The sequence below is a fragment of the Protopterus annectens genome, chromosome 10.part0 (assembly GCF_019279795.1).
Source record: "Protopterus annectens isolate FY-2018-M chromosome 10.part0, PAN1.0, whole genome shotgun sequence".
Lineage (NCBI taxonomy): Eukaryota > Metazoa > Chordata > Ceratodontiformes > Protopteridae > Protopterus > Protopterus annectens.
The window spans coordinates 1,421,726,974-1,421,752,196 of NC_056744.1; the positions used below are offsets into that span (position 1 = coordinate 1,421,726,974).

Consider the following 25,223-nt stretch of genomic DNA (forward strand, 5'->3'; position numbering starts at 1 on the left):
TGTATCCATGATTCTTGTGTACATATACTGTATGGGGCACATGTGTTTATCTGTGGACTTTGCAACATTACTGACACCTCACATCTGCATTTAATGCAGTACTCCAGTTCACAAATATATGTTATTTAATAAGTTATGCAACTAAAATATTGGTCATAATGTGATTTGACATGGAAAATGCAATGTGCTGCAGTGGGACTTGAATGGGAATGCCTGCTCATAGGGTGAATGCTCTGCCCACTACACTATTGCTATACTGCTTCATTTGTATATATCTTCCTTGTTATCCTCTTCAGCCATTTAAGCATTTAATCTGCATTAACCATAGCTAAGCAATGGGCAAACCTGCGCACCTATGGTTAGCTTTAATCGGATTCATAATAAAAAAAAGGTTTGTTTATTTGGTTTGTATTTACTATTGCTGTTGTACAAGTAGGGGGATGTTACTGGGGGTATGCGGACACCTATAAGCAGTCTCGCTCATTCCTTTGGCCTTTCTGCTGTTCTTCATTGCAGGGGTGTGTATATTCTGAAAGCTTTGCTCTCAGACACTCCCCCTGCACTCTTACATGCTCTATGTAAGATTAAGAGCGCAGGCAGCGCGCCTTCATTAATATGCATGGCACGCTTCGTACTGCTCCTAAACGGCCGCTTCCATGCAGCGGAAGATTAGTAAATCTGGGGGAGAATCTTTATTGTTAAGATTGGGTCTTAGGCTAGAGACAAACATCAGACAATGTTGGCCAGCATAGAACAGGGCAGAAGAAAAACAGCTTTTAAAGATTGTTGAATGCTTTGCTGTGTCACACTTAGTAAACAAGACATTCTACAGAGGGGCAGTTCTTCTCTTTGTGCTTCTACACTGTTTTGTTACTAATAGTACATAGAGCAGATAAAGCTTCATGCACTAGAAATAATTATGATTGGGTCTCGAGTCACAACCAGCTATATGTGTTCTTGACATGGATGCTTCACTCTTGAGGTGAATTTCTTGGCATTCATATCTCAAATATGTAACAAGCTTGTTATGACTAGATACCTAGGATCATAGGATTATAGGATCATAAGAGGTTACTAGGCTATTGACCCGGAGGTCATTTCAAGCCTAGCCATTTCATCCCAATGTAATACCATAGATAACTGTGTCAGTCCCAGGATTGTATTTATTAATGACTACCCATGTCCAGTATGGTTGTGGGTGCTGTCCCTGGTAAGAATTTATGTTGCCACATCCACTCATCCAGGTTCCTTTTTAACAGTGTCGTAGAAGTGCTCTGTTTCACATGAATTGGAAGCCTATTCCAAAGATGCACTGGTCACTAGGAGACAAATCTGTCCCGCCAGCATGTGCTATACTTCTCAGACTGATTTTGTGCAGGGCAGGATTGTAATAACTAGAGGCTGATGGAATGCAGAAGGAAACATTTCTAGACTTGCTTGACAAGGAGGAATGAGGAGACAAGTCTGCTGATATTGTGGGATGAAATGGCAGATTATCTGTGTACGGAGGATGAGGAACAGAAAGAAGACTTTGATGAAGTTACTAGTAGAGATGATTCATTTTATTGTAAAAGTAAAACTTTTTCAGAAGTGGTCAGTGGTAACAAGAGAAAATAGACAAGAAAAGGCACTGTAAATGCTTTTCTTTACATAACAAGGAACAGTTTGAGACTAAGAAGTAGAAGTGGTGCTGCTGTAGAGGTGCACTTGGGGACAATTTTGTCAGGCCATTAGGATTTTCTGTGGGAGGCCTTTTACTCATTTAGTTAGGCTGGTCATAAGCCTATATATTCTCCATAATTTCGAATACCTAGAATTACAACCCATACATTCGTTATGTCAACTTTAAGTTAACTTACTACCTTAACAGGACCTTCAGGCTTTTCCTGTTGTGGTGATATATAGGCCTGGTGCATTAGTTGCTAATTCTCAGTTGTAGTGCATTTACTAAGTTGGTATTCATACCTTGTACTCCAAAAATGTCTGCTACATATGTTTGACCAATTCCCACCTGTAAAGGCATATTTGCAGTGTAAGGAAACATCTTATTTTGCTCCAGTCTTTTGGTGAATTCATGAACAAAAAAAAAAAAAAAAAACACCACAGTGAACAACCAAATAGGTGATCAAACAAAACCAAAGAATCCACAAAAAAGCTAATCAGAGAATTCTAAACCACCTGTTTTATTAAAACAATAAAGACACAGACAGTAGAAATCTTTAGGGACAAGCTCTTCCTCAATGCATAAATTAATTTGTAACAGAACAACAGTTTAAAAAAAACCACATAGCAGCCCAACTAAAACATAATTATTTTAATTACTATAATTATTTAATTAAGTTTTAGATTGATTGCTATATAATTGGTTTTTTTCGTCAGATTTTTTTTTTAAATTAAAGTACTGGTTTGTTAAAAAAATATTTATTAAGTTATTTATTTAACATGTATCGACCAGAGATGTCCAACTGGGACAGAGCCCATATTCAGCAAAAGCCTGTAGAGAAGTGCTCCAGATGCACATTGTTGGAATTTGTGCATTGAAGAAGATCTTCTCACAAAAGCTTTGCCACTGTATATCTTTATTATTTTAGTAAAACAGTGACTTGGAGGTCTCTGTTTTTATTTATTTACTTATGGAGGGATTTATTTGTTTTTAAATTCATGAAATACAGCTTGCACTGTACATAATTAAATGCCGTAAAGCTGTGGTACTTAAAGGTTAATAATAATATCAATACACTGTGGAAGATGCCAAAGAGCAAATGAAAGAAAGGGGTCAGCAAAAGGCCAGATGTAAGTCATAGAGTGAAACCTCATCATTTAAAAGATATAACCTGGCATTCTAAGTAAGATCACTTAAAACCACAAGAACTAAATACGAAGTAAAACATAACATAAAGTATGACTAAAACCAGAGTGCCACAGAAAGAAAGCATGCAGCAGGCATATAACTCACATATGCAGGCCACAGGCATAACCGGTGTGAAGTGCAGAGAATCATAGTGCTATATAGTAAGATATTTATTTAGTTATTTATTTGATATATTTTAAACAGGCGGTTGGCCTGGTGCAAAAACCTTTTTTCATTCTCATCTTGGGCCTAAAAGATAGCTATAAATGTTCCATAGGTTAGGACATAATACGTACATGCTAATGGATTATTGAATATTTGCAGTTATGACTAAATAACTCCCTTTCTGTATATATACCTAGATTAGATCTTCATTTTTGATTAAATTGCTGTAAAATGTTGACCGTGGTTAGTAGCAGAAGATCATGTGCCTAAAGTGTTAGCCATGTCTGAAGGATGTGGCCGTTAATATTGTTTATAAATAGGGCAAAAGTGGATGGACCCCAAAGAGATCCTTTGGAATTCCAAACCTAAAATTGTTCTGAGGGTACTTTTAGCAGATAACTTTTGACTTTGGTGTAAGCCCTTTCCTCATGCTTGAAGCTCACTGTTTTTAAGACAGGAGGATAAACTGTAATTAAACGCTGTTCTCATGCCAATAAAAGAGCACCATTATTATTTCTGCATCCACCACACCAGTGTTAGTCACAGAGTACTTTGCCATGAGGTTGTTAAAGTCTAGTATACTCTTCTGGCCTTCCCTCCACTATGTCTTAAGTTGTCGTTTTTGAGAAGAATTAACTTTTGAGACATTTCTTTATAGATTTAAAATTGTTTCTGCAACAGTTCAAACAGAAACTTTCTATCACTATCAGATGCTGATGTGAGAGGCTGTTATAGGATTTATAAGTAAGCTAAAATGGAGTTTAGTGTTTGACTTTCTCATGTGGGGGGATAGAGGCATTGAGGGTGTGGGTGTGGGAGGATGTGCATTGTTGAGTGTGAGGTATAGGATTAAAACTGTCCAGGTAGCTGGGCAGCTGTTCATGAATACATTTTCCAAGATTTCTTAAATAATGGCATTGTATAATGCCACTTTACTGCCCTTCCGCAGCTGTCTGGTATTCTGCGGCAGTTCTGATGTACTGCGCATGCCTACGCAGTACATCAGAGCTGTGGGCAAAAGCACTGTTTCGCTATGTTAAATGGGTTTAACATAGCGAAACAGTAAAAAGCAACGGAGATCTCCGTTGCTTATTGTAAAGCTGTCTCGCTATGTTAAACCCATTTAACATAGCAAAATAAAGTAGATCTTGCGATCTCCGTTGCTTTTAAACTGTTCGCTATGTTAAATGGGTTTAACATAGCGAAACAGCTTTAAAATAAGCAACGGATATCTCCGTTGCTTATTTTAAAACTGTCTCGCTATGTTAAACCCATTTAATATAGCGAGACAGCTTTAAAAAAAAAAGCAACGGAGATCGCAAGATCTCTGTTGCTTTACACTGTCGCTATGTTAAAGGAGTTTAACATAGCGAGACAGCTTTAAAAAAAGCAACGGAGATCTCCGTTGCTTTTTTTAAACCTGTGTCGCTATGTTAAACTCTTTTAACATAGCGAGACAGTGTTTTATACTAACGGAAAAAGTCCGGACGACCGGACCTTTTTCCGTTAGTATATTGAGGGATTTACAACGGGCACGCTGGTTGGGCTGGCCAATCAGCGTGCACGTTTTAGGGGAGGAATTGTATAATATATATTATCACACGTTACTTGTAACTGCCTAGCACCTGTCTGACATATACTAACTCCTTTCCCCTACCCACTGTCCAACCTCCTCTTTAAAACTCCCACAGATGCACTATATATTATCACACGTTACTTGTAACTGTAACTGCCTAGCACCTGGCTGACATATTCTAACTCCTTTCCCCTACCTACTATCCAACCTCCTCTATAAAACTCCCACAGATGCACTATATATTATCACACATTACTTGTAACTGCCTAGCACCTGGCTGACATATTCTAACTCCTTTCCCCTACCTACTATCCAACCTCCTCTTTAAAACTCCCACAGATGCATTATATATTATCACACGTTACTTGTAACTGCCTAGCACCTGGCTGACATATTCTAACTCCTTTCCCCTACCTACTATCCAACCTCCTCTTTAAAACTCCCACAGATGCACTATATATTATCACACATTACTTGTGACTACCTAGCACCTGGCTGACCTATTCTAACACCTTTCCCCTACCCACTATCCAACCTCTTTTTTGAAACTCCAACAGATACAATATATGTTATAACACGTTACTGCCACCTACTCCCCACTGTCCCATCTGTATCCCCTAACTCTCCCCTAGACTAAGTTGAAAAGCTTTCCCTTAAAATGTCAATGAACCTCATATAAACTTGTCTATATTCTCCTCCTTTGACAAACTGGCTAGTATTTTTAGTTTTTCTTCACTTATCTTCATTACAACTTCAAGATTATCTGGCTAGTATTTTTTTAGTTTTTCCTTTCTTGTCTTATCTTCACTACATCGTCAAGATTATCTCTACTTAACATACTGTATGAACAACAATCATATGTTACTACCTGTTATACTTTTAATTGTATGTCTAAACCACTATGCTTATGTAAATATCTTATGCAATCATATGTTGCTATCTGCTATATTTTATAACTGTATGTCTAAACCACAATGCTCATATAAATATATTATGTGTAATATGTTAGCAATTGTTCTGGAACTTTTCTCCCTGGGCCTCCACTGAAAATGGACAGCTCTGTCCAGTCGGACCTCCCCAGTAAAGAAATGTAAAATAATTAAAAATAAATAAAATTATCCTTCCAAAATTGCCTTTGTGCGTAAACAGGCTCATACTCCACCATCCAAGTCTAAAATGGTGGAAGGAGGGCTCCTCCACCTGAGACTTCTCAGTCTACTATTACCCAGAAGCAGCCCATTCCTGACAAGCCAGGAAGTCTGTGACTACCTTTCTTGCCACAGCCCTATTCCTCTTTTCCTTCATCTTTGTCTGTTTCTTCCTGCTTGGGAAACTATCACTCAGGACACATGAATTCTTTCCATTATTCAAAAAGGTTACTTCATGGTCTAGAAATATCTTCCTCTATTCCTGGATATTCCTCAGCCAGCAAAGGTTCCAAGCACGGCTTAGCTCAAAATATTTAATAAATACAGAGTGCTTGTTGTTTGTTTGCTTGTTATTTCCCTGGAATGCTAATTCCACCTAAAACGTGGCTTCTCAGCACTTCTGTGGATCTCTAGTGATATCTGCATTGCTTGCTGTACTTATTTCCTTGTTTCACTTGAAAGAAAGTTACTGTTTGTCATTTTTGCATTTAAGTTACCTGTAACACATTGCACTTAAGTTACCTGGCACTTGCTCACTAAAGCAATTATATGTCAGCACTAAAAATTAAAAGCACTACACCCTCACTCCCCATTGACCCTTGTTTTCAATTATAAAGGAATTCCCAATATTATTCTAGCATGTCCAAAGGTCAGTTGTCAATCTCCTCTCCGGTCCAGCTGGTGAATCTGGGAATCTTGAGGCAATGTTACAACTGCCTCATGTACACAGACAACCCTCTCCTCCTCCCAACAAATTCCATCACATGTGAGAGATGCAACCATATAGTCAAACTGGAGGCTAAGCTCTCTCAACTCAGTACTGGCATAACCAGTCAGGAGGAGAAGGAAACCACACTCACTACAATTCCAGTCTCACATAGACCTACCACGACAGCAAACCAAACACATAATCACACAAAAACATACTCGGAGGCTCTAAATAAAGATCTGCTTAAGCAGCAGAGACCTCCAAAGCAGACACCCAAGCAACTGCTACCCCAAAACAAAACACGTGCTAACACATATCTCACAAAGCCAGTGTGCCGAACAGTCACATCCCTTAAAGCTAAACAACACACCTGATACACTTGTAATAGGTGACTCTATCGTCAGGCACACTGACGTCCCGCTCACCAGGCTGAACAAGGAGAAGGTCACTGTGAGCAGCCTGTCGGGCGCTAGGATCCGCCACATAACACAAGCACTCAGGTCACTCCAAGGCAAGTACAAATATGACTCAGTCATTGTCCATGCTGGTGTGAATGACCTGAGACGTACCTCCCTGGACTACATGAAAAGAGACATAGAGGAGCTCTCTGAGCATGTAGCCCAGGCCGGTATGACCCTGACCTTGAGTAGCATCTTACCCTCACCAAGAATGATGCCACAATATGAAGACAAGATGATCAATTTCAACAATTGGCTTAAGTACTGGTGTCATTCAAAGGGGATCCAATGCCTGTCAGCCTGGGATGATATGATCGACAAGCCACGATGCTTCGCTAGGGATGGCTTGCACCTGTCACTCCTGGGCTTTTGGATATTGGCAAAGGCTCTTGCTACCCCCATAGTGCCTTTTTTAGGCAAGACTCAAAAGACAAACCCACCTCCATAGGTATCACAAGGGATAAGAAACTAAGAGTAATGCTACTCAACGCCAGAAGTCTAAACCTCAAGATGCACACACTTGAAACTCTCCTTAGCATGGAGAACATCGATATCTGTGCAGTAACAGAAACCTGGTTCAGGGCTCCCGAGAGCACCCCAGCACTACCAGGTTATACCTCATACCATGCTTTTCGGCCCCAAAACTTGGACCGAACCACAAAAGGAGGGGGAGTATCGATATTCATCAAAGATACCCACACCTCCAGGTTGGTGGCAAAGCATGAAGCATCAGAAACTATCCATGTGCAACTAACAGTGGGTAAAACTGCCTTCCAGTTTATAGCCTGCTACAGACCACCCTCCCAAACCCAGGAACCCCACTCGGCCTTCGTGAGAACACTGGAAAATATGAGGGTCTCTCCAAACACCATTATATTGGGCGACTTCAACTACCCAAACATAGACTGGGAGCATTACTCTAGCTCCAACACCCTAGCCCAAAGGTTCCTAGAATTCATAAACTCAAATGCTATGGACCTCCAAGGAAGCCTGTTCCTCCTCCTTTAGAGCTTAACTTTCTTTTGGAAAAATTGACCTTGGCTCTTTGTGAGCTTGCAGCTGCAGCTTCTTTGCAGCATTGCTCTTGGAACACGGTTTTGTTGTTAGTTTTTACTTCAGCTAGAAGGGTGCCTGAGCTGCAAGCTCTTATGGCTTCTCCTCCTTTTCAGGTTTTCCATAAGGACAGGATGTCCTTGCGTACTAACCCTTCTTTTATGCCCAAGGTTGTGAATGAGTTGTCACTTATTCAAGCCATTCACTTTCCCAGCTTTTTCTATTTTTCACAGTTTCTTATTGAAAACGTATTGTATACCTTGGATGTGCATAGGGAACTCAGGTTTTATTTGGATAAAACCAAGGATATCAGGAAATCTGATCAGCTTTTTGTTTATTTTCACCCTAGATCTTTTGGATTGCCTGTTTCCAAGCAGACTGTCTCCCCTTGTATTTCTAAGGCTATTTCATTTTGTTATGTTTCTCATGGTAAGAGCCGCCTCTTTTCTGTTAAGGCTCATTCTACTAAGGCTGCGGCTCCCTTCTTCTGGTGCTTTCTTCAAGGGTTTGGACACTAACGCCATTCTTGAAGTAGCTACCCAGACTTCTGTACATACCTTCACCAAAGACTATAAGTTGGATGGAATCTCCAGAGCTCGGGGTGGTTTTGCTATAGATCTCTCATGGTTTTTTAGAGTGCTCTACTGCTCCTTCCTCCTCCCAAGTTTCATAATGAGCTTTGGTACTCTCTCTGTCTCATGTTGTAAACACCGCAACAGCAGAATAGAAGTACATAGTATAGTTGTGTAAGATCTTACCATAACGATAGATGTCTTTCTCTTCACTGTTGCAGTATTCAATCCCTCCTTCCTATCCCCGTGGTTTTTGTTTTTTTTCTTATGGATCTATGATTCACTTTTTTTGTTTCCCTGGACTATCTTTCCTTCTGGGGCATTAAGTTTTGAGGATAGTATGTGCGGACGTCACATTTATGGCTGATGTATGCTGAGAACATATGTGCGACATCTCACATACTCCAAAGCAATAAAAGGCTTTGGTATACTGGCCGGATGTTGGGTCACCCTTGGCAGGGAATCCCACATGTTATGAACTCTAAAACAGTAAAGAGAAGGACATCTAATTGTTATGGTAAGATTTTACAGAAGTATACTTTATGGCAAGACAAAGTCGTTATTCTCAACTATGCAGATGATGTGTTATAAAAATAAATAAAATGCATGTTGTAACTTCTTTTCACATTCAGCATTTAAGCAAATTCAGCTGAGTTAAGGAATTCTTACTGTAATTAAATGTATAAAGATAGGGAAGGGGGTGTTTGTAATGTTTCAATATTACCAACCCCTCCTACATAACATTCTGTGTGCTCTGGTGTAGAAATAACATTGAACACATTTTCTTTTAACAATGTAAGACAGCACCAAAAGCCACTAAGTTGGGAACAAGATGAATGATACACTAGGGGGTCAGTGACAATAACTGTCCCCTGCTGCAGGTCAGTGTAAAGTTTATTTGGTTGTGGAAGGTATTGAACTCCACGCGAGGTAGCTGTACTCATATAGTATATGCTCTTAAGTCTGGTTACTGTCCCATATTTGAAGTCAATCTTACAGATCTCTGACTGCCATAGAATAATTTATGGTATGACTGGAATTGAACACCAGTTCATTACAGCATATAAACAAATATCAAATGAACATTTTATCTATCTACATATATATATATATATATATATATATATATATATATATATATATATATATATATATATATCTTTTGGCTAAGATTTGTATATGAGAGGCAGCAACTAATGTTCAACAACGTGAACTTTGAAACAAATAAGTAACTACCATATCTATATGTATTTGTGTGTGTGTGTGTTTTTGTGTGTGTGTGTGTGTGTGTGTGTGTGTGTGTGTGTGTGTGTGTATGTATGCATATACAGAGATACATATTTATGTATATACATATGTGTGCAAGTTTGTGTGTGTGTGTGTGTGTGTGTGTGTGTGTGTGTGTGTGTGTGTGTGTGTGATATATATATATATATATATATATATATATATATATATATATATATATCTGTGTGTGTGTGTGTGTGTGTGTGTGTGTGTGTGTGTGTGTGTGTGTGTGTGTGTGTGTGTGTGTGTGTGTGTGTGTGTGTGTGTGTGTGTGTGTGTGTGTGTACATATACATAGATATTTGTACATTGTTGACTCTCAGTGCTTCTGGTATATGAATTGCCCTCTATTAACCTTTTGAGGCTTGTGTTCTACAAATGTAGCTTTCAACTTTCAAGCTCTCATTTGTACAATGGTGCTGCTTAAAATGTGGATTTTAATGGCAAATTGTGAAGAGGTTTCTAAAAATTAACTCTGACTCGCATAATCAAGACATTGTGTTATTTAATACTTACAAAATGTGTTATTGCTTGAGCAGCCTGATACAGTATATTTACTACAACTTTTTGTTTACAAATCTTATTAACATATATGGCACAAGTCAGTATGGGATACTGACTGTTTATCACACAAAATGAGGAGATGTCACAAATGAGGCACAGGTGAGAGGTAAGACAAACATTTATGGCAATATCCTTTAGACCATTGTTTGGGTAGAAGTGTATGATCTTATAACTGTAAACGCTTAGGTAAAATCTAGATACATAGCATGATCGTTTATGCCTCCAAATATATTTTGTTACAATGATTTCCAAGATGTAAATGTTTTCACCATGCTCATTGTGAAATAAATCTGGTCAAAGCTTGTTAATTTGGAAAATGACTAAAAGTATGAGTTCCTGTCTTATGAAAGTAGTGCTTCATATACACAATTTGGGGTCTATATCAAAACCACAAATGTTCACAATCATGAATACAAGACCAGCGACACATAAATGCCAAAGTGCTACAACAGTGAAAGATGTGAACAGCGAAAATCAGAGCACCGAACGTATTTCCGAGAACAACAGCGCCATACAGGTAAGGAAAACCTATGTAAACAAACTTTATTAAATACACTTTTGCAGGGGAGCAAGCCCCCCTGCACCCCCCCATGTGGGGAGCTGTGCCTCCCACATCCCCCCTACTTAAATATACCAACTCCGAGATCACACTACAGTGGGGAAAAAGGATATATTTCCTCTTCCCACGATCACCCTACTGGCCAAGGAAAGACGTTCCGATTTTCGCTGTTTACGTCTTTCGCTCTTGTAGTACTTCAGCCTTTATGTGTCGCTGTTCTTGTATTCGCAGTTGTGAACATTCGTGCTTTTGATATAGACCCCACAATTTGCTATGTTGCTTGCACAGAATGTTTGGTTCAAAGTTCAAAAAAGAAGGCATCTGAGACACATTTTTCTCTGTCTGTCTGTCTGTTTTTCTGTCTCTGTCTCTTTCAGTCTTCCAACAAACCCCCCATTCCACACCTCTCTACCTGTTAGTGCAAGAAATCTGGACAAGGCAAATAATAATGGTGGTGCAAATGTCCAAAATCAGGGACAGGTTTTAATTATTACTCATATAAACTAAGAAAGTTGTTAGAATAACAGGTTTTATGTTAGCATGCATTTTCTAAAGGATATGAAGCCTGAATCTCAAATGCCTGTGATTAATTATTGACTTCAGTCCTCATTGGTTAGACAGAAAACCATAAAGTTTATGAAGAACAGATCAAAAACATGAGGCAAAAAGATCTGTTCATTCGGTGAAAATCTGGACAGTTGAGGGTCATCAGGCCTTCCATCTGTATTCCTGCATTTCTTCCTTAAGTTGTTTTTACCAAGTCTTCAAGAGATGTATAACTCAACAATGCAAACCAGGGGTCACTTGTCAGTTAAGTCTATGGCTACCTTGATTTTAGCTGTCATTATGTTTCTTTGAATTTCCCAAGTGTGAAGCTGTTGCTGCAGGTATGAACATGTTGAAATAACAGATTATTTCCTAAAACAGTGAAAACTTAAATTGCTAAAAAAATTAACCAGTTTGATGTGAAATAAGATATAGATAAATAAAAACAATACAAAAATAAAACTATGGAAAAAGCTGTAGTAAAGTTCACATGAATAATAATGAATTTTTCTTCAACAAGCTATTTGCAAATGCTATGGTCTCAGCTTTAAAAATCAAATACATTCTCCAAATTATTTGTTTCATAACTCACACTGTAAATGTTTAAACTTATATCATGCTATTATGTTTTATAACAATATCCCTTTTTTAATAGGGGGTTTCCTTCCGAAGAGATAGTGGATGATGAAGATATATACAAGTTCCTTCCTGATTTAATTGAGTAAGTTTTATTTTGTGTTTAAAAATTATGTCTTGCTTTCAGACATATTATATCAGTTATGTTGGCTGCTCACAACAATACAGCGTTTCTAACAAAGGGTACAGTCAGCTTTCTAATTACTTATCACATTTTATATCTATGCAAGCAGGACTTTTGTAAACTGGAAATTTATACTTTTCCCTTTTGAAAATGTTTTGAAATGGAAAGTTCTATGATTCTCAGTTTTTACTGATAAAATCACTTTGCTTCTAAACATACAGCCTGTTTTATTTCATTATAGTATTTAACAAACACTAGACAAGAAATATTGATGAAATGTGGACAGTGATTAATGAAGCATAAGAGGACTGCATTTATCTGTAAGCAAACAATTTTGAAAATTATTTAGGATCTCATTACCAAAGCAGTAACAGACAGAAATCCTACTGTCGAGATTGTTAGAACATTAATTACTTAAAGCACGTTTGTATGCGAAGCAACTCAGTGTTGCTAGAAGCATTCTCTGGGCACGAAAAAGCAATATTTACAACACCTGAGTTTTACTTTGGATGTTGCTGTATCTAGGAGAAATAAGAAGAGACCGAAATGAGAATTTTGTCTGGAAATATGATGAAATTTAACAAAAGGAATAAAAATAAATTAGCCATATTACAGCACCAAGATCTGTTTTGTAACTTTCTCTTTTTCCCAGTTGTGGTTCATTGATGACACTACAGTTTTATTATGTAGTGTAGATAACAGTGAGGTTATAGAGCTACTGTGATAAAATGTTTAGATAATAAACCATGTACTTCAGATTTTCATGATATTTCTGCTAGTCAGAAAAACACAAGCAAGCATGTTCTTAGAGAAAAATGCAGTTGTAAATGAAACAACAGAACAAAGGCATTTCAGGGTAACAAAATAGTATTTCTGAAGTAATGTTATCTACTGCAACATGGTAGATTATTAGTTTCAAATATATGATGCCTGACCTAAATCATTAGTGAGCCGTCTCTGTCAATGAGCCTAGCTGTTCAGGAGGGCATAGGAATATTTTGGCCACAGTCAAAGGCATTAAATAAGAACTAAGGAGCAATTCATACCCATTTTTTAAAAATTTCTTGACAGGGTAAGCCCGCTGGACATATGTGTCCCCTTTTGGGGATGACTGAGAGTGCTGGATAGTTAAGTAACTTATTCAGGGTCACACAGTAGGCAAAAGGAGGATGAGGGAATCAAACCCTGGGCTACATGAATCCACTGTTTAATAGCTTATAGCCTTAATGCTACCTACCAGACTTACTGAGAGGGGGACAAGTTAGGTACTAAAAGAACAGCCACTAGAACCAAAAATCTGCTTTGAGTTTTGAGATAAGTAAATCACCATCATCGTTATAGTCTGTTTCAGCACCGTTGAGCATCACTGGCTGTGATTTAGCAGGAATACTCATCCAAAAATAAGTGTCTACAGGAAACTCTACTGCCTGTGATGCACGTTAGTAGAACCTTTCTAACACCAGCTTGTATACCATGTTGAAAATGATATACAGGACAGAGTTGTAAAAATAAGACCCAACCCATAAGAAGTGAACAAGGAAAAGTATTAATCATTTGTAGTATCTATTTCCCGGAAAAAATAGGTCGTACAAACAGCTGAATCACAAGCTTAATAGCTGATATCCTTAAATGTAGCTACATGATACCATTTTTATTATTTAGACCAGCCACATCATTTCAATAAGATATTGCCCTCTGCCACTGTTTTTAGTGTGCTGCCATTCTTTGTTTGTGGCAAAGTTACACACACACACACACACACACACACACACACACACACACACACACACACACACACACACACACACACACACACACACACACACACACACACACACACACACACACACACACACACACACACACACACACATATGCATCAGGCAAGTGAATAGTATTGCTATTTTGTTGTTCAGGAAAATGGCACAATATCTTTGAACCACTCAAAGTTGAAATTTTTCTAAAACTTTCAGTATTCTAATAGTATTATTTGGCTTGAGTTGAAGAAAAAGCTTTATAGGGCATTGATAATGCATTTGATTTAAAAGACGGACATTTATTATTTTCTTATTTTCTTAGTATTTGCTTTCCCACCTTGGTCATCAAAGCTCTTCCTTACTCTTTGGTGTGCTCTTTCTCACACAATCTGGCCACTGATGCATTACCAGCTGGGATGACTGGTGCTATGAGCTATTATTCATGGGCAACTTAAACATGTTGTGCCCTACCCAGTGTCCTGCTGTAGTGTCTAGTGTGCAGTGATGGCAGTGTGGAACCTGTCCGCAGATTGTTGCTCAGTATATTCCCCATAGTTTGGGGTCTCCTTTGTGGACTGTAGGTCTAGCCAGCAGTCCCTTTCCTTCATCTGAGAAGGCTCAGAACTTACAATTTGTTTTATATAGATTTATGTAGCTGGGTTAGAAAATCAGAATAGAAAAACTTTTAGTGACTGGACATTACACATAATAGTCATTGGTTAAGTTCCCTGAATTTCAGGTGAAATCAGTGTTTGTACTGATATTTCTGAACATGGAGATATTTTTAAAGCCAGATGTAGTATCAAAAACTGTGTTTTATTTCTAAATGCATCTTTTTCAAGAAAGGTGGAAAATTTGGAATGCATTCACAAAGTGCTATGAAGTTGTATTAATTAGAAGTCATATGCCATTGTTTCAGTTTGCATTTTGTTTTCATGACCTGTGACTGGAATTCTTTCCAGGCATCAATAGTCAGTGTTGTGTATTGGGCACAAAAGTTTTTCAAACAGATGTGGGAGGAGTTGCTCCCTGCAATGTCTCTATTGCTTAAGGAAGACTAATAAAAAATCTTAACATTTCCTTGTAGTCTTTAATACTACCAGATTCCAAGAGAGATTTCTAGTAGCACAATATTTTCAGATTTATATCATTGTACCAGAGGAATTAACATGATATCACTTGTCATTTTATCTTGAAGTAAACAAGATCTCACTCTGCTATGCATAATGCTAAACTGCTGGTTGAAAAACGGTCTGCTGACATATAACCTTTCTAAGATATTCCAGCATTTGTTTCCTTTAAATAACTGCCAAGCATGAATAATTTTGGCTTTGGTACCATCCAGTACACTGTAGATTGAAATGTTAGAAGATTATTTGGGACTATCTTGAATCCAAGTCAGTAAAAAACTTGCATGTGAGCACCCACATACAACCCCCCTCATCCTGACCCAGTACATTAATTCATCCATTTTGTCTGTATTGTTTAAGGATACAGCTACTATGCGGAGTCTGCATGTCCTACTTGTATTTGCATGAGTTTTCTACTGGTTCTCCATTTGCCTCTCATAATCCAAAGACATGCTATACTGTGGATCAGGGACTTTTCTTGTAGGTTTGAATGTGTGCATGTGTGATAGTATAGAAAGACCTGGTAACCTATGTCTGTTTCCCACTTTGCATTGCTAACTGCACAGGTAGTGGTGAATATTCACATGGTCACTCTATTGCCTGATGCAACTCTTTAGAGACTGACTTAATGTGGGTTTCCTATTGACTTCAGAGGGCTAGTTAATAGGGTTTTAAGAAGTTTGTCTAGATTTCCATGAGTAAAGTTTCTTATGCTTGGTTTTCTATTCCAGTGCTGATGTACTTTATTACTTTCTATGCATTGCTAGTACCGGTGGCTATTGAAATTGTGTGTACCATAACTCAGATGTACATAACAGTGGAACAGTAGCTGTGATAATGTAAATCTGATGTTGTTGTATCTTGGAATATTCCTTTTAACCCAAGAAACAGTGATTTCTGGGTAAGATTATGTAAGTATCAGGTTATGAAGACGCAGCCCCCTTGACCCCCCCACACACTAGGGATGTAGAGGGTTGCATTAAGTATGACTCTCAGAATTCTTTGTGCTTTGTTTGACTCAATTTCCCATTTCAAGGTGCTGTGACTCACAGTATCACTTCTTGCACTGTTATCAGTTCATATACTATTGATTGACTTTCATCTTGCTTATGACCTTTAAAAACTCCTTTTCACCAATCCCCTTGCAATTGATAACACAACTTCAGCTATTGATAACACAAAAATTACTCCCAAACCACAAACTAAACTGCTAGGAGTTACAATCAATAATAAGTTGAGATTTGGTATACGCATATCTCAAGCAATCAAAAAAGTACACAAAAAATGGGGACCCTTTATAGAAACAAAAAATTTCTAACAGATATTTCCCTGGTAGCCATTGCCAGAACCTACCTCCCGTCAACCCTTCTTTATGCCTCGCCCATACTTACCAACCTTAAAAAGGCTGACCTTGACAAACTCGAGATATGCTATAGTGAAACAGCAAGATTTGCCGCAGATTCTACACATAGGATGCACCACTGCCTTGCTCTAAAAAACTCTCTTGGCTATAACTACCATAACTTCTGTCAGATAACCAGCTAATTATCACCCACAAACTACTGTGCCAGCCTGAGAAAACTTGTGCACTCCTAAAGATAACATGACCTTACTCTAACAGACGCATGCTTCATTCAGCAAATAAATCATTATTACAAGTTACCAAAACTATAAACACCGCAGTGAACTCGCTATACTCATGCCATGTCGCAAAAAACTGGAACACATTTCCTCATCCTATTAGAACAACTACCAGCTTAACTCAATTAAAAAAACTACTTAAAAACATTTATCAGATTCATGGCTCTGCTCATGCAATCATGCAGGCTAAATCTGAACAACTAATCCCGTCCCCATAACTGAACACAATCCCAATAAGTCGTTACTATGCCAGCATTATTTTCTGCTTCCCACTCAAATACATGAACATATATCCATTCCCATAAGCAAGTACTCAGAACCATATTTTTACACTGACTAACCATCTGTACTAAAATCTGCTACTTACTTACAGTACCCTCCTCTTTTACCCCTTTTTAAGCTTTCTAGCATATACTATTGTATAATGTCACTACAAGTGATTTGTCATAATCTCTGCTTCGTCAATCATCACCACTAACTACAACACTATAATTAATTACTACAACACTCTTCAAACAAATGCAAGCAATAGGGCACGCAAAGTAACACTTGACTTGATGCTTACTATATTTTGTACAACTATACTACTGTAACTGGTGACAAATTCAGCTAGTACTACCTCTATATCCTTTTTTTGTAACTACTGTAATTAAGATTCCCTAAAAAAGTAATTGAAAAACAAATTTCATCCACTTAAAGTATCAAGATGTTTTTATGTCTATGTTCTTATGAAATGTTTAATTTATGCCTATTTCATTATCTATGTATCTCTGTGTGGAGCTTTTCTTACTCCATTTTATGTCCTCAATTCAAGAAGTTTATCTTTTTTACTTTGGACAAGGTGGTGTACAGTGAAATAGGGAGTGAGCCTGAAACAGCTCTTGAACACAAGGAAATGGAGTGACAAATTAACCACTACTCAGTCTGCTGGTATTACTGGTCACATTTTGATTGCCGATGAGTTAAACCATAGAGCTGCTTTATTGTGAGTTAAATTTGAATGTTTAATTTTGTGTATCTATGATAAATTGTCTTACATTTGTTTGATTATTCTTACATGGCACATGTGATATACTTTATTTTATTTTACCATTTTCATTATGCACTTATAATGGACTGATCTCCTTTAATGGATGAAATTTGTTTTTTAATTACTTAATTGAGTATGAGTTGCTGAGTTTGATTCCTGCAAGGGGATTGGTGAAAGGGAATTTTTAAAGGTCATAAGCAACCTGGAAGTTTTTAACTTTTAAAAAGTCTTCTGTAAGGACAAAAGCACTCACTTCTTGTTTTTTATATCAGTTTGTTTTAATAATTTACTGAGTGGTTTTTAACTCTTTGCTTTATTGTTTTTTGTATGTTGTGAATTTTCATTCTGGTTACTAGGTCATATTTTATGTGTTTAAGTGCTATAATGACATTTTATATTACGATTTATTCATGTTATGGTTTATTTATGTATTTAGTTTATGTTTATTTTGTTTATACTTTTAATGCAGTTTTCTTTTCTTTTTTTTTGAAAAACCTTCTGTTTTGTTTACATAACAATGATAAAAGAAAATTATTAAAAAAAAAAAAAAACAAGCATATAATTATTTATTTATTTATTTATATTTGTTGACCGGGAGTGTCCGACTGGACATAGGTCCATTTTCAGCAGAGGCCCGGGGAGGAAAAACTCCACAGTTAAAATGAACAGACAGTAGTTACATTGGATTACATAGTGATTAACAATTTACATAGCAATTACTTACAACATATTTACAGATGAAGAACATAGTACATCAGTAGACAACTAGAATCTTTATCTGTGAAGTACATAACAGACATTAACAAATGTTACAATAAGAAGTTCCTGGTGTATAATAAGTACTAGGCTTATGAGGATCTGAGCTTGCTATAATCAAGGTAGTTAGTGGAGTGGAAAGAAAGGTAGTGGTTGGGTGGGGTGGGTGATATTAGAGTGGAGATGCAAGGGCATAGCCAGCATGTTTTTAGGTGCACTTTTAGTAAAGTTTTGAAGTGGGTGCATGATGGTACGGAGGTAATTGTGGGTGGGAGGGAGTTCCATAATTTGGCTATGGGGCAAGAGAATAGTGCTTCACCAGCAGAGTTCTTGGCTTTAGTGATCTGCAAGTGATTATTGTTGCTGGATCTTAGTGGTTTGGTGGTGCAATAGGGTTGGAGTAGATTCTGGAGGGATGGGACATTTAGTGGATGGTTTACTAGTTTGTGGGCAAGTGAGAGTTGATACCATTGAAGGAGGTGAGGGAGTTCAAGCCAGCCCAGTTCAGCAAGTGAGAGACAGTGGTGACTACGGTAGGATGCCCCTGTGGCGAATTTGGCGATTTTCTTGTAGCAGGTCTCTAGTTTGTTTAGATTGCATTGCCTTAGGTTGGTATATATTGGAGAGGCATAAAGTAGGGTGGAGATAAGGTGGGAATTTGCTATTGAAATCTTTGCTGCTTTGGTGAGTAGTTGCCTATTTCTGTATAACGCTCCTAGTTTTTTGTGGACTTTTTTTATGTTCATGGATATGTGAATGTCAAATTTTAGTTTATTGTCTATTTCCACTCCTAGCAATTTGGTGTGTTCAGTTGGGTATATAGTGGTGTTGTCTTTTGCTGTGATGTTAAAGTGAGAGTTGTTTTGAGTATGTTTGGTGGGTTGGAAGCTGAGTAATAATTATTAATGATAATGAGATAATTATTTACATATACCCACAGTTGAATGCTATAACTATATAGTACAAATTAACATTTAATATTTTTCAAGCAAATCTCTTAAGTTTAAGCCAAGACGTATATGAATGCATAATATTAGAAGTTTTCATCTTTATTGTGTGTGGTTCAATACCAATACCAATAAATTCAATAGAAGAGGAGGTAGTTTTATTTTTCCAGCTTTTAGTTATTATTTTCCTAGGTATTGCTAGTATAGGCCATAGAAAAGGCACTTGAGTCTTTGGAATTCTTTTAGGAATTGGAGCATTAAATTGCACCAAATGATTTACAGATATTACATCTGACCACAATGCTTGAATAAAGTTATTAACTTCTTTCCAAAAAGCAGAGATGACTTCACATTCACATGCCATATGCATCGAATCTGCTATTATGCAATAATCATATCTCCAGCATTTGATTCTTTTTGATTTATGCATAATTGTAATTTAGTTCGATGTAATAAAAGCTTTGTGGTAGAGTTTCCAGGTGAAAATTGTCCAATATAAAGAAGATGTAGTTTTATATGTTGACTTTAAAACTATTTTCTTGTCTTCATCAGTAAAATTCCTGTTATTAAATTTTGAGGAATAATTCCAGTATTATCTGAGAATAAGTATTCTAACCTACAAATTTTATAAATCTGTGATAAGTATGACTTATTTCTATTACGTTATTCTTAATATTAATCAGGAATTCCAGTATTTTTGGGAATGACATTTTATCCATTTTAAATATCTTATACATTTTTGTGTTGACAGAATCTGTACAAATTTTATTATTAACCAGTTTCTAGAATTGTGATTGTATCTGGACTTCAAACTTTCAATGATATGTACTTATGTACCTTTCAAAAACTGATGCCAATAAGTTAATTATTTTGTTGTTTTAATAAAAGAATTTTAGTAACAGAACCAAGACACTATCCTCCAAAAAAAGGAAGCCAATCTGGTGGTCCCCTGTCATAAATAAACTGTACAACAGAAGAAAGAAACTCTTTCAAAAGAGAGAAAATCCCACGAGTGGAGGAGCTCCCTGGTCAGCCTCAGTAAGAAGCTGCGATCCCTGATAAAATCCTCCAAAGCTAGTTACGAAAACAAAATCGCCACTGATTCTAAAGACAACCACAAAGCATTCTATAGCTATGTCAAGAATCTCAATGGCAACACTCAGATCTGCTCTGAGTTACAGCACAATGGCACTAAATATACAGACCTAATTGATATTGCCAACATCCTGGCAGATAGGTTCAGTGCTAACTTTACCCCTCTGTCACCCCCTAAAGAGCCCATCTCTATACCGGAAGAATGCAAAGTTCCTGTAATCACGGCTGCACAGGTAAAAAACACACTTTCCAAAGCCAAGAACACAGCATCCACGGGACCAGACAACATCCCAGGCTGCGTTTTACATGAACTACAGAACGAACTGGCACCCCACCTAAGTACCATGTTCAATCATAGCCTCACCTCAGGCTTTGTGCCTGCTGAATGGCGCACAGCAACGGTTATCCCACTCCACAAGGGGGGAGCCACCACAGACCCTGGGAACTGCCGCCCCATTAGCCTGATGAGCCTGGTCTGCAAGGCCATGGAACGTATCATCATGGAACTTATAAACAAAGACATTGGTAATCTCCAAACTCTGGATCCCACCCAGTTCGGGTTTGTAAAAGGCAGATCATGTCTCCTAAACCTGATAGACTTCTTTGAAGCAGTCACCAAAGCCGTAGACAAGGGTAACGTGGTTTACACAGCCTATCTAGATCTTGCCAAGGCTTTTGACACCATCCCTCACTCTGGAATTATAGATAAACTCACTAAACTAGGTATAAATCCCTATGTCACAAAATGGGTTGCCAACTGGCTCACTGACAGAACCCACACTGTGAAAGTAGCAGACTCCAAATCCGACTTCAGACCAGTGACAAGTGGAGTACCACAGGGTTCAGTCCTGGGTCCTCTCCTGTTTGGTATCTACTTCTCTGAAGTACAGGCTAACACAGAAGGTCTTTGGCTAATGAAGTTCACAGATGACTGCAAACTAGGAGCCATAATCGAAACTCCTAACAATGTGGACATCCTACAAAAGGGCCTCACTGAGACAGATGCCTGGTGTCAAAGCCATGGCCTCAAGCTCAATGCTAAAAAGTGCATTGTCATCCCCTTTGGTAAAATCTCTGTACCCAAGAACTACAACATAGGCAGTAGTATACTTAACACCGAAAGTGTGATAAGAGACCTTTGGACACAGGTGGACAGTAGTCTCTCCTTTGATAATCACATCGCCACAGTAGTCAGGAAATCCTTCTATGTGACACACCTCATCACAAAAGGTTTCAAATCCAAAAAAAAAGAGGTCATTGTCCCCCTCTGCTCATCACTCATTAGACCCATTATAGAGTACAACGCCCCTTTTGGTATGTACCTCACAAGACATCTACAACAACTGGAAAGGCCACAGAAACACCTCACAAAGAGGATTACCAGCCTCAAACAGATGCCCTACACAGACCGTCTCAAAAAACTCCAGCTTTACTCCATCGCATATCGCCTACTCAGAGGTGATCTCTGCCTAACATACAAAGCTATGTCAAACACAGAGCTGTTGGACATGCTCCACTTAAAGAAATCCCAATCCCTCCGAGCTACACGCTCTAGGGACCTAAACCTTGTCAACACAATAAACAGAACATGCCGGAGGGATAGATTCCTGTACCAGAGACTTCCCATACTCTAGAATAAACTACCTATCTATATCAAACAAAGCTCCTCATTAGCACTCTTCAAGAAAAATCTTGATGATTGGATGGGAAGTAGGAAATTCACCCCGGGGATCACCTTTGTGGCTCTGCTCGACAGTGGCACAGGAAAATAATTTTCTTGGGTGGCAAAAGCCAGGGTACCTTTTTGGCTGGGCTTGTATAGGCCCAGGGCTGATAGCCTAGTACCTACCTATGAACCTATGAACCTATGGAGACAGTAATAATGATTGCATAACAAATAATATTTTAGGAAGAAGTACCATTTTAATTAATATCAGGCGTTCTTCCATAGTGAAGAAGAGTTTATTCCAATTTGTGACTAAACTTATAGTTTTATTCCTAACCTGTTGGAAATTCACTTGTATCAGTTCTTTGTTTTTTGAAGTAAAAGAGATTCCAATCTATTTAATTTGAATATTATTCAAATTAAAATCAGAATATTTTTCATAGGATTGTTATAATTTCTTATTTATTAATAATGTACTTGCTTTATTATGATTAAATTTTAGTTTTGGGATTGTTTCAAATTGCCTGATAGAACTAATTATATATTCAAGTGATTTGTCTATATATCCTATTGTAAGTAGAATATCTTGTAAGTAGAATATCATCAGCAAAGAGATGAAGCTTCAGTTCAAAATCATCTTCTATTTTAATACCATTAATGTTCTTATTAGATCGAATAAAATTAGCAAATGGATCTATTACTAATCCAAAAAGTAGTGGTGATAGTGGACCTCATTTTGTACCTTTTTGTAATTTAAAGGAATTAGAGAGAAAGGAGCCTGTTTTTGACATTAACACACATATTAATGTAGAATTTTAAAATTAGTACAATTAATTCACCTGATAAGTTGTATTCTTTAAGTGCTTTAAATAAATAAGGTGAATTGACTTAGTCTAAAACTTTCTGTGAATCAAGACTAATCTTAGAGAGTTCTTTTTTTTATTTTTATTTGCATAATCTGTTAGTGTACGTATTCTTATTATATGATCTTGTACCTATCTATTTAAAATAAATCCTGTTTGATCATTGTTGATTAATTTTGGTATTACTAAATTTATTCTATTAGCTAAAATAGACATGGATATCTTATGGTCAATATTTAAGAGTGAAATGGGTCTATAAGAAGAACACTTCATGTGGTTTTTATTTTATTTTAGAATCAGTGAATATTTCCATGATGAGGGAACTTCAGAAGTTGTTTTTACTTCCCTTTAGGCCTTTTGTAGTATTTTGACTACATGATTCAGCAGTAGTTTATATAATTCTGGTATAAGACCATCTAAGCCAGGAGCCTTACTATTTTTTAACTTTTTTATTTGATGTTTTGTTTCTGTTAAAGTGAACGGTCTATCAGTTTTTTTTAATGGTTGACTTGTTAATTTATTATTTATATTTTCCTTTAGAAAGGTTTCATCTATTTCATCATTGTCTAAGTTATTAAGATTTTTATTTATATATTCCTAAAATTATCTAAAGCTCTCAAGTATACTCTTAATGTTTGTTTTATTTTCCTTTTTATTATTTATCAGTGCTGCAATTTCTTTTATATGATTTAGTTTGTTCATTTTCTTTGATCTAATAGCCACTTTATGTAAACTTGATGAGTTTACTAAATACGTTTGAAGTTTTAGTTTTTCCAGGCTTATTGATATTTTAGAGTTTCAACATATTTTGTATTTAATTATTTTAGTTCTGACTGACTGGTAACATCGTTTGGTTTTAGGTCTAACTTTATTTCATCTGTTTTGGCCTGTAGTGTATTTAATTCTTTCTCCCACTCTCTTGTTTAATTTATATGTCAGCTAGTAATTCTACTGTTTGAATACGCCTTTAGTGAATCCAAAAGTATAATATCAATTACTTAATATTTTTATTTATATCTAAAGATTTTTTGGTTTCATTTCATGCCACTACTTAAATCCTTTTATTTTAACAGAGGATGCCCATTTTTGTATTATTTTTAAATTTCAAATACTGTGTTAGGCATCACAACACTGAACCATGTTAAAATCATAAAATTTATGTTTCATTACACAAGCTTCATGCTATTGATGCTTAACGTTTAGTGATAAGTATGATATGACCAATTATACTCGGTGTTGATTTAATTCACTACTCTTTTGTAAAGAACTTAAGAGTATCTTATTTTATCATGATAAAGAAGTAACTAGAAGTCATTAAAATAAGAGAGAAAAAAATAATTTATTTTGTAAAAATGGTGTTTAGTATGTGTTCCCTACTATTCATACTCTCCTTTAAGTTACTAAACATTTATTAGAATGAAAATTAATTAATTTTTCATTTATCTTTCAGTTTTTACTGTGTTGTCTTTTACTGGCCATCTATTTGTTATTGCATTTTTCTTCGGAGATGCTGACATTTGTTTTCCAGAATTTTATTCTTCTGTATATAGTTTGTTGCATCTTACAAAGTATTAAAAGTCTTCTGTCCTTCTATAACATGAATCTTTATTTTTGCTGGAAACAATGTTTGTGCTGTAATATTTAAGTTTTTAATAAGTGGTAGACATGCCTTCCTTTTTGACATAACTGATATTGAATAGTCATTATCAAATCTTTTTTTTTATTTTGACTGGAATTAGTCCATGCTGTTTTTTAACACTAAATCTTTGTCATGGCTGGAAAATGATCTCACATTCACTAACCTTGGTGAAGGTGTTTTTTTTATTGATGAGCCGGAAAGTGATCTATGTGCCCTTTCAATGCCAAAGGAAAAAGCTTTGGGTATGTTCAGTGTCTTAGGCAGCTAGGTATTTATGAATTGGATCATACTGCTTCTTTCCTCTTTCTCAAGGATGACATAAATCCTGAAGTTATTTCTTTTAGATATTAATCCTGAAGTTATTTCTTCTGGATGGGATCTCTAAGTCCTCATTTTTTCCCAGAATACGTTATTGTGTTTTAGAAGAAATTCAATATTATTCTCATTTTCAA

The 25,223-nt window shown here is 36.8% G+C and overlaps 1 protein-coding gene across 3 annotated transcripts in view; it reads left to right on the forward strand.

The window, feature by feature from the left end:
• VAV3 (vav guanine nucleotide exchange factor 3) overlaps nt 1–25,223 on the forward strand; it is a 2,320,370-nt gene that overhangs the window by 1,058,141 nt on the left and 1,237,006 nt on the right. For all 3 annotated transcript variants that reach the window (XM_044086042.1, XM_044086044.1, XM_044086043.1), the window contains exon 4: nt 12,143–12,208. In XM_044086042.1, coding sequence (XP_043941977.1) covers nt 12,143–12,208 — 66 coding nt within the window. The remainder of the gene's footprint in view (nt 1–12,142; nt 12,209–25,223) is intronic.